Source organism: Erinaceus europaeus, chromosome 4, assembly GCF_950295315.1.
Source record: "Erinaceus europaeus chromosome 4, mEriEur2.1, whole genome shotgun sequence".
Taxonomy (NCBI): domain Eukaryota; kingdom Metazoa; phylum Chordata; class Mammalia; order Eulipotyphla; family Erinaceidae; genus Erinaceus; species Erinaceus europaeus.
Genome location: NC_080165.1, coordinates 22,121,909 through 22,137,706, shown reverse-complemented (window position 1 = coordinate 22,137,706; position 15,798 = coordinate 22,121,909). Strand labels below are relative to the sequence as shown.

General features: G+C 44.0%; 1 protein-coding gene across 5 annotated transcripts in view; it reads left to right on the top strand.

The window, feature by feature from the left end:
* The window catches only part of FAM227A (family with sequence similarity 227 member A), a 69,882-nt gene that overhangs the window by 3,993 nt on the left and 50,091 nt on the right, over positions 1-15,798 (top strand). For 3 of the 5 annotated variants that reach the window (XM_060188976.1, XM_060188975.1, XM_060188974.1), the window contains exons 2-3: positions 8,517-8,593; positions 13,245-13,391. In XM_060188976.1, the coding sequence (XP_060044959.1) occupies positions 8,517-8,593; positions 13,245-13,391 (224 nt within the window). Of the gene's footprint in view, positions 1-582; positions 805-4,512; positions 4,596-6,364; positions 6,435-8,516; positions 8,594-13,244; positions 13,392-15,798 lie in introns of all 5 variants that reach the window. The other 2 variants (XM_060188977.1, XM_060188978.1) reach the window with 2 other exon arrangements.

Genomic DNA, 15,798 nt, shown 5'->3' with positions numbered 1-15,798 from the left:
TGAACCCAGATCTTTCCACATGGTAATGTGTTCACTCAGTCACGTGCATTACCACCTGTCCCCGTGCAGGTAAGTTCTACTCTGTACTGCTGATTCACCTCTCTGGTCCTGATGCTTGTTTTTAAAAACAGGAGTGCCGAGCAAATGAATAAGTGTTAAATCTTGAACAGTTCTCATCATGGGTGTGTATGGAGGGGTCTGAGAGGACTTATCAGCGTGCAGAAAGAAAAATATTTAGGCCTTGAAATCCTGAGCTATGAATTGGATTCTCAGGCAGGGGAGATAGTGGATAGGCAAAGAGACTCATGCCTGAGGCTCCAAAGTCCCAGGTTTAATCCCCAGCACCACGATAAGCCAGTGCTCTGGTTTTAAAAAAGGAAGGAATGGGGTTCTCGGGGCTAAGGGTGAATGTAGCTTAGTGGTAGAGCACAGACTTTGAATCCCAGGGGAGGGGTCTCTGGCACATACACACACCCCAGACCCATCAAAGAAAGGTAGAGACTCAAGCCACAGCCATTGCTCCCCATGTTGCACGGAGCATCACAGACATCCCTGGTGAGCGCAGCTGTCTCCCGATTCCAGGAAGGAGACTGGTGGAACACAGACCAAGATCGAAGTGATAAACGAGAGGCTATCAAACGTGGAAACTTGCTGTTTGTCAGTTTACAAGAAACAGGACAATGGAGGTGGTGAACGTCAACGCCATGCCACTGGCGTCCCTAAAGAAGCCCATGGGTGTCAAATCTTCTGTAGTGGAGGCTGCGAAGGAAGCTATGAGGAAGGAGCTGGAGGACTATGCACCCAGTATCCTTGAGCGCTGCCAGCTATGGGCCAGACACCTGGCAGGGGCGGGCGGAGCCTGTGCTTAGGCCTACGATGTGCATTCCTCTCTCTCTCTCTCTCTCTCTCTCTCTCTCCTTTCTTTCTGCCTGCATCCCTCCCTTTCTTTTCTTCCTTCCTCCCTCCCTCCTTCCTTCCTTTCTTCCTTTCTCTTTTTCCTTCCTTCCCTCCTTCCAGCCTTCCTTCCATCTTTCTGTATAGAGATGTTATTTACTTATTTTGAATCAGGGCCTCATGCACACATGATTTTACCACTCTAGGCCACTTTGTAATTCCGATAGAGAGACAGAGAGTGGGAGAGACACCACGGCACTGAAGCTGTCTCTGGTGCCACAGCACCTTTCAGGAGGTGCCAGGGATTGACCCTGGGTCTTGAGCATGACCAGACCCATGCATGCTCTACCTGGCGATCTGTTTCTGTCCTGACACACATTCCTTCTTAGCTCATTTCTTACACTTGCATTAATGTTTTTCAGAGACTAAACTCTTCCTGTTCTCTAAATTTTGGGGATTTTAAAGACATGATTGACTCAAATTTGTCTACTGATTACTAAGATAATGTGGAAGAGTCCAGAAGGATGAGGCACTAGAAATAATTGTTGAAAAAACTGAGAAGGAAACGAAAGCTTTTTCTCTCTACTCCCTTATCTCCCTTTCCCCTTTCCCTTCCAAAGAATTGGGGTTATACATGGCAGCTAGGAAGTTGTGGTACAGGGACCAGGCAATAGCTCTTCTAAGAGCTCACGTATTACCATGTACAAGGACCCGGGTATAAGCCCCTGGTCCCTGCAAGGGGGAAGCTTCACAAGTGGTAAATCAGTGCTGCAGGTGTCTCCCCTCTTTCCCTCTTCCCACTCTCAATTTCTATCTATCCTATCAAGGAAAATGAAAAAATAAAACAAACAAAAACCACTGGTAATGGTGAATTCATTGTGCAGACACTGAGCCACAGCAGTAACTCGGGTGGCAATAGTAAAAAAATAGTTAACGATGAAGAAGGTCATACTTCGGCCTCTGCTCTTAGGTGAACTTAAAACCAAGGATTTATTCATTTATTACTTTTTACACCAGAGTGTTACTGCTCTGGCTTATGATGGTGGTGGGGATTGATTCTTATTGTAGGGTCTTCACCACTCTGGACTGGCATTTTTAAATTGACAGAGACTGAGGGACAGAGAGAAGGAGAGAAACCACACACCAAAGCTCCCTCCAATGCCAAACTTGAACCTGGCTCGCACACATGGCATTGTAGCACACTATCCAGATTAGCTGTTTTGCCAGCCCATTTTTTTAAAAAAGATTTTATTTATTTATGAGAAAGATAGGAGAGAGAGAGAAAGAAACAGACATCACTCTGGTACATGTGCTCCTGGGAACCAACTCAGGACCTCATGCTTGAGAGTCCAATGCTTTATCCGCTGTGCCACCTCCCAGACCACAGCCCATTTTTTAAAAATTTATTTCCCCCTTTGTTGTCCTTGTTTTTTATTGTTGTTGTAGTTATTATTGTTGTAGTTATTGATGTCATCATTGTTGGATAGGACAGAGAGAAATGGAGAGAGGAGGGGAAGACAAAGGGGGAGAGAAAGTCACCTGCAGACCTGCTTCACCGCCTATGAAGCGACTCCCTTACATGTGGGGAGCCAGGACTCGAACAGGGATCCTTACGCCAATGCTTGCACTTCGGGCCATTTGTGTTTAACCCACTGTGCTACCACCTGACTCCCTACCAGCCCATTTTTAAAGATTACTTATGTATTGGATAGAGACAGCCAGAAATTAAGAGGGGAGGGGAAGATAGGGAGAGAGAGAGACCTGCTTTCTTCCTTACAGGTGGGGCTTGGACCTGGCTCTTTGTGCATTGCAATATGTACAGTCAACCAGGTACGCCACCTCCCAGCCCTGTACATTTTTTTTTTTTTTTTGCCTCCATAGTTACTGCTGGGGCTCAGTGCCTACACCACGAATCCACTGCTCCTGGAGGCTATCCCCCTCCCCCTTTGCTGCCCTTGTTTATCATTGTTACTATTGTTATCATTGATGTCATTGTTGTTGGATAGCACAGAGAGAAAGAGAGAGGAGGGGAAGACAGGGAAAAAGAAAGACACCTGCAGACCTGCTTCACTGCCTGTAAAGTGACTCCCCTGTAGGTGGGGAGCTGGGGGCTCGAACCGGGATCCTTACACTGGTTTTTGCGCTTTGCACCACGTGTGCTTAACCTGCTGTGCTTCTGCCCAACTGCCCCTTCCTGTCTTTCTATCTGGACCTAGTACTTGAACCTCCTGGGCTCTATCAGTGCCTCTCTCCCCTGGCCCTGCTTTCATCAACCACATCTTACTTCTAGCCCTGAACTGTACCTCTTGGACCCACAGAATCCCATCTCTGGAGGACCCTAGAGATTTCCCAGCTACTAACCCTAATTCACCCCAGAGCTCTCCTTCTCATTAGAGCTCCTTTCCCTCCCAGATGTGCAGCAGCCAGCACTCTGTGCGTTTCCCCTGCCTCTCAGGGACCTTCTCAAGAGGCTCTCCCTATGCTCTGCTCCAGGTGTTGCTGTCTTGGGCCTTTTCATGACCCCCTTTCCCTTCTTAATCCCACCCTTATCTCAACCTCACTGACCCTTCCACTCCTTCTGATTTGTCTCATCCCTCCTCAGCATCTTCTTTCGTTAAGTATTTTCTGAGTTATAAGAACACTTGAGGGTAATGGAAGGAAGAGTGAACCTAACTGTGTGTGAAGGCAGTGGGGACTGAGAGGATTAGGGGGTTCTTATAGAGGAGATATCCTAGATGAGTTGAATTAAGCCAGGAAGACAGGCAAGCATAGAGGATAACAAGAGGGCCAAACTGAACAGGGATTTCAGTAATCATGAACAAGGTCAAGATACCAGCCATTCCTCACTGAAAATCTGGCAAAGGACTAATACAAAATAGACAAGCAGCATCTTTTATATAAAGGCGTTATTCATGTTACAGTGATTGTAAGCCTTTTAAATATTCAGCACTCAGTTCAATGTATTAAGGTACAGATTCTTTTTTTTTTTTTTTTTACAGATTCTATTTTTTATTTCATTTCTTATTTTTTGGATAGACAGAGAAATTGAGAGGAAAAGATAGGTAGGTAGGTAGGTAGGTAGGTAGATAGACAGCTGCAACACTGCATCACCACTTATGAAGCTTCTCCCCTGCAACTGGGGCCTGAGGGCTTGAACCTAAGTCCTTGTGCATCCTAACGTGTATTCTATCAGACGCTTCACTGTCCAACCCAAGGTATAGCTTCTAAATGAATTTGAATGACTAAAGATACTTTGCAGATTTGGCCACATGAAGATGCTAACCATAATAAGGAATGAAACAGAAGTGAGAGTAGTGTAGTAGGCATATACTGAGATTGTAATGGCGCAGAGACTAGATGGAAAGCTGTCCAAGTCCTAAGAGAAGTTGTCAGGTAGTAGCATAGTAGGTGATTTATTTTTTCCTTTTTAACTTCCCCAGTTGTCTAGGATATGGTTAGTTTTCATTCATAGTTTAAAATTCAACTCATCTGAAACAAAACAAAAGGAGTGACCATTTGCAAAGGAAATCAATAAGTGGAGAGACAGCAGAGAATGGGAGTGAGCCTCCTTCTTGACAGACTGGGTCTGTCCTGTTTCCTTAGCAGCCTCTTTCCCAGCATGCATTGTTGGCTCCATACCTCAGGTGAACCAGAAGATTGCTGAAGCCAACCTGAGTCCAAATCAGTTCACCAACATCCTGGTGAGTTGTGAGTGCTGGGGCTAAAGTCTGTCCCTTATGTGAAAACTCACTTGCACTATAACTGTCTCAAAGACTTCTTAATAAACAAACAAAAAAAATATTTATGTATGAAAAAGAACCAGAGAATCACTCTTGGCATCTGTGGTTCCAGAGAGCAAACTGAGGACCTCAAGTCTAATGCACTGTGCCATGGGAAAGCCATTAAACTTTATTAATTAAGGTATGTAAGAAAGAGAACGAGAGCATTAGTTTGGCACATGTGATCCTGGGGACTGACCCCAGTATCTCTATATTCAGAGTCCAATGCCTTATTCACTGAATCACCTCCCAGATTGCTAAACTTGTTTTTTAAAAGGGGAGCCAATTTTGATAATCTCTTTTATTTTTATTTATTTTTTTATGAATGGCTTTATTTTATTATAGATGACTTCCCCTAAATACACCAGGCCTTGACCACATGGCTGCTTCTTCAAGGTCAGGCCTATAACCAGATTGGTTTTTCTAGACTCCCTCCCTTCTGCCCTACTGCAGAGATCCACCACAGGCCTGGGCTATAACAAGTGTTTAGTAGATTAAGTGCTAGTGAATGAAGAAGCAAGATCTGTGTCTTTCTGTGTCCTTCTGTGTCCCAGGCCGCTCTCCCCACATCCCATAGGATCATGCTCCAACTTAGAAGAACTTAGAAGGTGGGAACCTCATCATTTCTCGTGTGTCCCACCTTTCTGGATGGTCCTCTGACTGCTCCAGCCCGTACTGATTTTGGGACTCGAATCCTGAACATAGCAGCACAGCACTTCCCTATTCCACACGTGTTGAGTTGGCTGCCTGGTAGACTGCAAATTTCTTGAGAGTAACAACAGGCTCATACTTCTTCATTAAAATGTTATTCAAGCAGAGTTCTGGGCTCATGTTGGATGACAAAACAACTGTTGGCTCATGAGCATTCATTTTTTCTTTTTTTCCTTTTTAAAGTGATGGTGGGGAGGGGGTCAGAGATCAAGAGAAGTCTCTGGGGAGGTCTTAAGGATTAATAAGGGCTATTAATAATAATAGCCCTTTCCTGAGCAACTCCTCTCTGCTAGCATCTGTGCTGGGGCTTTTAAGCATATTAATCTTTTTTTTTTTTTTTTTGGCTTCTAGGGTTATCACTGGGGCTCGGCAGGCATTATGAATCCACTGCTCCTGGCAGCCATTTTTTTCCATTTTATTGGATAGGACTGAGAGAAATTGAGAGAGGAGGGGGATATACAGAGGGAGAGAGAGAGAGAGAGAGACAGCTGCAGACCTGCTTCACTGCTTGTAAAGTGTCCCTTCTGCAGGTGGAGAGTCAGGGACTTGAACCGGGATCCTTGCACAGGTCAGTGCACTTTATACTATGTGCACTTAACCTGGTGTGCTACTGTGTGCACATTACTCTCTATGTGATCCTGATAAAATCCCTGGGAGGTAGGTATGCTGGTCCTCTTTTGTGGAAAGAGTGGGTATTACTTTGCGACCTGTGGACATTGGAACCCTATGTTACTCAGAAGTGTCACCAGAAGGGCAAATAGCAAGAGAGTGGGTCGGACGTGTGTCGGTGGTGGCACTAAGGGGAGTGCCAGTGACACCTCCAGTCACAAAGGCCTAGAAGGAAAGACAGCAAAGCACTGTCATAAATTTTGCTGCAGGTCTTTGACCCCAACAGGAGAAATGGCCCAGTTCCTGAGCCCCCACCCTCGTCTCAGATTTACATGAATCCCTAACACCCCATTTCTTTTTGCTTTTTGAAGGCAATTGAGGAATATGAATTGGAGAAGAATGCTTTAAGAGAAAAAAGTCACGGAGGCTCAGAAGACAGAGGCAAAAATCTTTTCTCATAACCCTGATGGGGTTTGTTTTTTTTTCCTTTATTGGGGGGATTAGTGGTTTACAGTCAACAGTAATATATAGTAGTTGCATGTGTAACATTTCTCAGTTTTTCACATACACTCAGGTCCTCCTCTGCCATCGTGTTTAGGGACATGAACCAAATCCAGTTGAAGGTCTGCTTTGTGTTTCCCTTTCTGTTGTTATTTTTCAACTTCTATGAGTGAGATCATCCTATATTCATCCTTCTCTTTCTGGCTTATCTCACTTAACATGATTCCTTCAAGCTTCATCCAAGATGAGGTGAAGAAGGTGAATTCATCATTCTTAACAGCTGAGTAGTATTCCATTGTGTATATATACTGCAACTTGCTCAGCCACTCATCTGTTGTTGGACACCTGGTTTGCTTCCAGGTTTTGACTATTACAAATTGTCCTGCTATGAACATGGGTATACACAGATCTTTTTGGATGGGTATGTTTGGTTCCTTAGGGTGTATCCCAAGGAGAGGAATTGCAGGATCATAGGGTAGGTCCACTTCTAGCCTTCTGAGAGTTCTCCAAACTGCTCTCCATAGGGGTTGGACCAATTGACATTCCCACCAGCAATGCAGGAGGATTCCTTTGACCCCACAACCTCTCCAACATTTGTTGCTGCTATCTTTTCTGATGTATGACATTCTCACAGGGGTGAAGTATCTTTGACAATGACTTTCTCATATGTTGTTGGCCTTTTGGATATCTTCTTTGGTGGGGGTTTGGGTTTTTTTTTTTTCTTTTAATGATCTTTATTTATTTATTGGATAGAGACAGCCAGAAACTGAGAGGAGGAGATAAAAAGGGAGAGAGAGAGAGAGAGAGAGAGAGAGACCTTCAGCTGTACTTCAACACTTGCAAAGTTTTCCCCTTGCAGGTGGGGACCAGGTCCTTTTGTACTGTGATGTATGCACTTAACCTGGTGTACCACCACCCAGCCCCTTTGATATATATATATATATATAAAATGCAGTTGAGAGGTCAGAGAGCTCACCATGTAGGGCATGTTTCGTGCCATGTGTGTAGCCCAGGTGCTAGCCCTGGAACCACATAACTATGGCATCAGTGTGAGCTTCTGTGCTGTGGGATCTCACCCTTTCTTTGTTTCTGACTCTGTCTGGAAAAGTGGCCTTGAATGAGGTGCATGAGGCCCAGGTTTCACAAAAATAAAGCAACTCCATTTCTCAAATGGAGACAATTAGCATGTCCCTTAGGGATGACATGTGGCTTGTGGAGGCTTCCATGTTTTCACTAGAACAGTGCTGGTGGGTGTGTGAGGCAAACAAACACAGAAATGGGAAGCCATGCTCCTAAAATTTATTTAGTGTTGCCAGTCAGTTGAGTAGGGATCTAGTTTTTTTTTTTTTTAATATTTTTAATATTTATTCCCTTTTGTTGCCCTTGCTATAGTTATTGTTATTGTTGTAGTTGTGATTGATGTCGTTCTTGGATAGGACAGAGAGAAATGGAGAGAAGAGGAGAAGACAGAGAGGAGGAGAGAAAGATAGACACCTGCAGACCTGCTTCACGCTTGTGAAGCAACGCCCCTGCAGGTGGGGAGCCAGGGGCTCGAACCGGGATCCTTATGCCAGGGATCTAGTTTTATCATCTCATGTGAAGGAGCCTTCACTCTGACTTCTAGACGTGGGGCAAGGATAGCGGAAAGGACAGTGCCATTTAGAGAGTTCCCACTGCGTGACTGTCACACACATTGTCTTTTTAAAGCCTCCCAAGCCCCTTGTGGTAAGACTGGTCCTGTGAGCATACTGTCTGTGTGAGGACCAGGCTTGGGGGAGAGGGAGTCACACAGTTTGTTTGCTGCTAGTCCTGGATTTGTCCCAGCCTGAGAGCTCCTCTTGGCTGCTGCTCTGGCAAGCAGTCTAGTCAGATTCCAGACCTTCCCAACACAGGTGAGGAGACAATGTTAGTGTTGTCTGGCAACTAGAGGGGAGCAGCAGACCAGTGAAGGTGACTGAGCTCCGCAGTGGACAGGCCCGGTGCTTGCTCACATGCTGCTTCCCTTCTCCCATTCCTCTGCAGACAAGGGTCAGAGAAAAACACGGCCTACCTACAGATCCTCAGAACTCAAGAATGTCAGACTTCTCTTTGCTAAAAGGGTGAGAATGTGGGTTCTGTCGCTGGTGGGTGTGAAATCTATTCTGGGGATAAGGTTCCTGGTGTCTTGGTGATGACTGTATATGAAAACTACACAGTTCCCCTTTTAGAGGACTTTTAAACAAACTAGAGTTTGTTTATTTTTTTTAATTCTTTTTAAAATTTTATTTTAGGGGCCGGGTGGTGGCACACCTCATTGAATGTACATATTACAGTGCACAAGGACCCAGGTTCGAGCCTCCAGTCCCCACCCGCAGGGGGAAAGCTTCACAGGTGGTTAAACTGGCTGCAGGTCTCTCTCTCTCTCTCTCCCTCTCCCCTTTCTATCACTCCATCCCTTTTGATTTCTGCCTGACAAGAAATAAAGATAAACATTTTTTTAGAAATTTTTATAGATAGAAATTGAGAGGGTAAGAGGAGAGAGAGAGGAAGAGAGACACCTGCAGCACTGCGTCACAGCTCAGAAAGCAAACCCCCTCCAGATGGGGACAAAGGTCTTGAACCTGGGTCCTTGCATATTGTAACAGGTGCACTCAACCAGATGTACCACTGACCAGCTCCCCCTCCCTTAAATTTTTAAAATTTTATTTTTTTCTCTAAAACACTGCTCAGCTCTGGCTTATGGTGGTACTGGGAATTAAAGCTGGGGCCTCAGGCCTGAAAGTCTTTATAAACCACTGTGCTATTTCCCCAGGCTGCTCCCACATTAAAGATGATCTTACTTGGGGGGGTAGACAGTGGTGCACCTGGTTATGGACACATATTACTATGCTCAAGGACCAGATTTTGAGCTCTTATTCCCCACCTTCATGAAAGGTGGAATATGCTATAGGTGTCTGTCTGTCTGCCTATCTATCTTTTAAAATTTATTTATTTATTTATTTATTTATTATTGGATAGAGACAGAGAAATTGAGAGGGGGAGGGGAGAGGTAGAGAGACATCTGCAGCACTGCTTCACCCTCTTGAAGCTTTCCCACTGCAAGTAGGGACCAAGGACTTGAACCTGGGTTCTTGTGCACTGTGATATGTGTGCTTAACCTGGTGCACCACCACCTAGCCTATTTATCTATCTCAATCTGTATATCTATCTGTCTCTCATTTCCCTCTCAATTTCTCTCTGTCCTATCAAATAAAGAAAAAAGTGTTTTTTGTTTTGTTTTTCACCAGAGCACAGCTCGGCTCTGGCTTTTGGTAGTGCTGGGGATTGAACCTGGGATCTTGGAGCCTCAGGTCCAAGATTCTGTTTGCATAACCATTATGCTATCTCCACCACTTGAAATAAAATGATCTCAGGGGCCAGGTGGTGGCACACCTGGTTAAGTGCTCACATTACAGTGCGCAAGGACCCAGGCTCAAGCCCCTGGTTCCCACCTGCAGGGGGAAAGCTTGATGAGTGGTGAAGCAGGGCTGCAGGTGTTGCTCTGTCTCTCTCCCTCTCTATCTCTTCCACCCCTCTCGATTTCTGTCTGTCTCTGTCCAATAAATAAAGATAATACCAAAATTTCATTTTATTTTACAATAGAGAGAGAGGGTGCCAGGGTATTGCTCTGGTACATGCACTGCCGGGGACTGAATTTGGGACCCTGTGCTTGAGAGTCTAACCTCCATTCGTTGCAGCATCACTTCTCAGGTAACTGATTTTTTTCTTTTTAAGTGTTTATTTACTTTTATTTATTTATTTATTATTGGATAGAGACAGAGAGAAATTGAGAAGGGGAGGAGTTTGAGAGGGAAAGAGACAGAGAGACCCCTGCAGCTCTGCTTCACCACTCGTGCAGGTGCAGGTGGGGAACACAGGCTTGAACCTGGGTCCTTGCACACTGTAAAGTGAGTGCTTAACCAAGTGCACCACTGCGTGGTCCCCTCTTTAAATATTTATTTACTTATTTATTTATCATGTGAGAAAGAGACCAGTGCATGTTCAGCTCTGACATAATATAGTACTGGCGACTGAACCTGCTGCCTCTGGGCTTAGATATGCAGTTACTACTTTTAACAATCTGAGTTATCTCCCTGTCTACTCTTAGAAGATCTATTTTTAAATGGACCCTTTAAAAATATCTCAAGGTGGTCCAGAAGGTGGTGCAGTGGATAAAGGGTTGGCTTCTCAAGCATGAGGTCACTGGGTGGTAGTGCAGCGGGTTAAGTGCACATGGACTGAAGTGCAAGGACCGGTGTAAGGATCACAAGCAGTGAAGCAGGTCTGCAGGTGTCTATCTTTCTCTCCTCCTCTCTGTCTTCCCATCCTTTCTTAATTTCCCTCTGTCCTATCTAACAACAATGACAGCAATAATAATGATAAACAACAAGGGCAGCAAAAGGGAAAAAATAACCTCCAGGAGTAGTGGATTTGTAGCACAGGCACCAAGCCCCAGAAATAACCCTGGAGGCAAAAAAAAAAAAAAGAATTAATGACACCTCAAGCATGAGGTCCTGAGTTGGATCCCCAGCAGGACATGTACCAGAGTGACATGTGGTTCCCTCCCTCCCTCCCTCTCTCTCTCCTCCAATTCCTCTAATTAATAAATAAAAATATTTAAAAAGCATCTTAAGAATGGGGGAGATAGCATAATGATTATGCCAAAGACTTTCATGCCTGAGACTCCAAAGTCCCAGGTTCAATTCTCAATACTACCTAAGCCGGAGCTGAACAGTGCTCTGGTAAAAATAAAAGTAAAAACACCCTAGGAGGGGAGGGGGTGGGATATGGAGATTGGGCGGTGGGAATTGTGTGGAGTTGTACCCCTCCTACCCTATGGTTTTGTTAATTAATCCTTTCTTAAATAAAAAAAATAAAATTAAATTAAAAAAAAAAAAAAAACACCCTAGGAAATGTTTCCGCTTCGAAAGGTGTTCAGAGCATCCCCAGAGGGAGGTGATGCAGTGGGTGAAGCATTGGAACATTAGGCCTATGAATGATTTCGATCCCTGGGAACACATATGTCAGAGTGATGCTCTGGTTTGTTCTTCCTTTCTCAGATAGATAGATAGATAGATAGATAGATAGATAGATAGATAGATAGATAGATAGATAGATAGATAGAGAAGGTGTTCAGATCAGCTCACACAGAGCCATGTGCTAAGGGCCCCCTCACACAGCAGCACTCATTATACCCATAAGGGAAGACACCTTAGGAAGTTGAGAGCGGGAGTCAGTGAGTGTCCGTTGTGGCGCTGCTGGTTGCTGGCAGTGCTTTCTCCCTGTTGAGACCTTTTCTTTAATTTTCTCTTCAAACTGCACAGCTCATGTATTCAAATCTTTAAATGCTGGAGCATAGGAAACAGTGTGTTATTATAATGTCTTCACCTTTTAGCCAAGGAAAACCCAACACATCTTTGTAGAACCTGATGGTTGAGAGTCTGCACTGAAGCTTTCATCTACTTCACTGGTGTAGACGTAAAACGTCTTGTCCAAGGTGGCACAGCTTAGTGCATGGCGGAGGCAACATCTGGTCCCAGGCTGTCTGACCCAGTTTGTGTAGTTCCTCACTGAACCCCTCCATTGTCAATGTCAAAGCCCAGTTAGCAGTTCAGTCCTTTTCTCTCACTTTTCTGTACTTAAACAAGAAAAAAAAAAAGGCTTTGTGTAAATACTTATTTATGAGAGAAAGAAGGAGCTATAGAGCATCGCTGTGATACATGCAATGCTGGGGATTGAATTCAGGACCTAATGCTTGAGAATCCAACACTTTATCCACTGCACCACCTCTTAGGCTGGGCTGCACTGCACTTTATACTTTTATAGTCATCATATTTTATTTTTATTATGAGGCTCAATTTAATGATATACATTAAGAACAATAGCATCTTTTGATCTAATACTACTATCTTTGAGACATTCATACTAAATAAATAGCCCAAAAAGGGAAGAACTATATGCTCAGGGCCAGGTGGTGGCACACCTGGTTTAAGTGCACACATTACAGTGCACAAGGATGCAAGTTCAAGCCCCTGGTCCCACCCACCCCCACCTGCAGGGGATAAGCTTCACAAGTGGTGAAGTAGGGCTGCAGGTGTCTCTCTGTCTCTTTCCCTATCTCCCCCTCCCTTCTCAATTTCTCTCTGTCTCTATCTAAATAAATAAATATTTTTTAAAAGTATGCTCTAATTTGTCAATGACAGTATATATATTGCATAAATATATATTTTGGGCCGGGTGGTGGCACTCCTGGTTGAGCGCACATGTTACAATGCACAAGGACCCAGGTTCAAGTCCCTGGTCCCCACCTGCAGGGGATAGCTTCATGAGTGGTGAAGCAGTGTTGCAGGTGTGTCTCCTTCTCTGTCTCCCCTTTCTCTCTCAATTTCTGGCTGTGTCTATCCAATAAATAAGATAAAAATAAATAAAGATAATAAAAATAAATTAAAATATTTAAATAAATATATATGTTATAAAATTACAGTGATATATAGATATTTGTATATGCATGCTTAAAGTCTAAAAGAAAAAATATGAACCATATAGGTAGGTATATAGGTAGGGGTTCTGTGGTCACGATCACCTTCTTTTATCTTACTGTTCTGTAATGATATCACATACACCCATGACTTAATAGTGATTTACAAGATTGTCTTGAAAAGAAGATACCCCAGTATTTTGAACTGTCAACATAATGAGCTACATTTTTCATATTCTGCCTTTCTGCTTCAGAAAATTGCAGATAAAAATCTGTTGGCAGAGTTATATGAGGAACCACCATTTAATAGCTTGAAGCCAAATGATCTTCCAAATGGGATGGACATCTGTGACTTGGTGGACAATGTGATCCAGGCTGAGAAAAATCCTGTTACTAACAAGGTAAGGAAGGAGAGAGCTTAAGCAGTTCACCTCTGCTCAACTTTACAACAACCTATGCATCTATTCCTATTTGATATCCCAGGAAACTGGGAGAGCCACTCTTGAAGCCAAATGTGAATCTGTTTCCCAGTACCCAGGAAGTCAAACATTGCCAAACCAGCTTTGGCAAGAAGGGAGCTACTCTTTATTGTAGGTTAGAACACTGAAGGGGAGTCAGGTGGTAGCACAGCGAGTTAAGCGCACTTGGGGCAAAGCACAAGGACTGGGGTAGGGATACTGGTTTGAGCTCCCGGATCCCCGCCTGCAGGGGAGTGGCTTCACAAGTGGTGAAACAGGTCTGCAGGTGTCTGTCTTTCTCTTCCCCTCTCTGTCTTTCCCTCCTCTCTCCATTTCTCTCTGTCCTATCTAACGACATCAATAATAATACAATAATAATAACTACAACAATAACAAAAAAGAATACTGTGAAGGCAGAACAATGCTCAGATCTACCTTTCTGTCTCTTTGTTTCAGGGAATACTGATACAAGTAGGAGGGATTGTAAATTTAATTTAATTTAATTTAATTTTTACCAGAGTACTGCTCAGCTCTGGTTTATGGAGGTGCTGGATTGAACCTGGGACTTTTGGTGTCTCAGGCATGGAAATATTTTTGCATAACCATTACAGTAGCTCCCCAGTGGGATGGAAACTTTTATTTAGGGGGCGCTGTCGGTGGTCACTAGGTTAAGCACACATATCACCATGCGTAAGGGTCTGGGTTTGAGCCCACACTCCCAACCTGCAGGGAGGACTCTTCACAAGCAATGAAGCAGGTCTGTAGGCATCTCTCTCCCTCTCTGTCTCCCCCTTTTCTTTCAATTTCTCTCAGTCCTATCAAATAAAATTAAAGTAGAAAGAAAAGAATGGCCACCAGGAACAGTGGATTTGTAGTGCTAGCACTAAACCTCAGTGATAACTCTGGAGGCAATAAACAAATAAACATACAAACAAAAAACCTTGTATCTTGTGTTTTGAAAAAAAAATAGGAAGTCCTTTTTGGGATAAATAGGATATGTGTGATTTGGACTTCTGTATCATGATGGGCTTTGCACACATCTCCTCCTTGTAATAGATCCAAAGCTCTGTTATTTGCTCTAATGACAAAGGGCAAACAGCAAGGGAATGGGGATGTGAGTTTTTACTCCTTGTCCTTGGTTTTGCAGTTTGAGTTTAACATATCAACCATTTATTGACAGTTTCTACAAGTATAGCTAAGAGCTGTTATTATTATTACTGTTTATTGTTATTATTACCTAACTCAGCTTGTCACTGTCAGATCACTTCATTCCTCTAGGGCCATGACAAATAGCGCTGTCCCTTTAGAGCTATGATTTCATCCCCACTCCACCACTGGAAGTGATGAGTTAGTCTGAAAGTGAACATGGGCTCATCAAGAAAGCCAACATACTATCATACAGGCTTTTGCATGAAGGAGAAAAGTGCTCATTCATTGCCACTCAAATAGTACCAGTGAGGTGAAAGCTATTCTCAGATCAATCTCACTCTTCCTCAGGGAACTTTTGTACAGGTGTGTATGCTAGGGGTTGGGGGAGGCATGGAGCTGAGTTTCAGGGCCTGGAGATTGGGAATCAGAGGCCATCAGGTCTTCCTGTCTCAGTTTCCTAAATCATGGTGGGCCTTCTGTATTTCCCTCTAAACCAAGTTTCTTTTTTTTTTTTTTCCAAGTTCGATCCCTGGCTTTCCATGTGTCAGAGATACCTGGTTCTCTCTCTCTCTTTTTTTTTTTATTTAAGAAAGGATTAATTAACAAAACCATAGGATAGGAGGGGTACAACTCCACACAATTCCCACCGCCCAATCTCCATATCCCACCCCCTCCCCCGATAGCTTTCCCATTCTCTATCCCTCTGGGAGCATGGACTCAGGGTCATTGTGGGTTGCAGAAGGTAGAAGGTCTGGCTTCTGTAATTGCTTCCCCGCTGAACATGGGCGTTGACTGGTCGGTCCATACTCCCAGTCTGCCTCTCTCTTTCCCTAGTAGGGTGGGTCTCTGGGGAAGCTGAGCTCCAGGACATATTGGTGGGGTCTTCAATCCAGGGAAGCCTGGCCGGCATCCTGATGACACCTCTAAACCAAGTTTCTAACAAGTCTTAATCTTTCTTTTGATTTATTTATTAACATGAGAGAGAGAAGGAAAGAGAGAAAGAACCAGAGCATTACTCTGGCACATGCAATTCTGGGGATCAAACTCAAAGCCTTGTGTTTGTGAGTCCTACAGTTTATGCAGTGTGCCACCTCCCATACCACTAAAAACCTTGTGTTTTCAGGGGAAAGCACAGATTAGATGCTCCTCAGGGTTTCTCTGGGCATCGTCTCTCGGCACTTACACACTATCACACTATGCC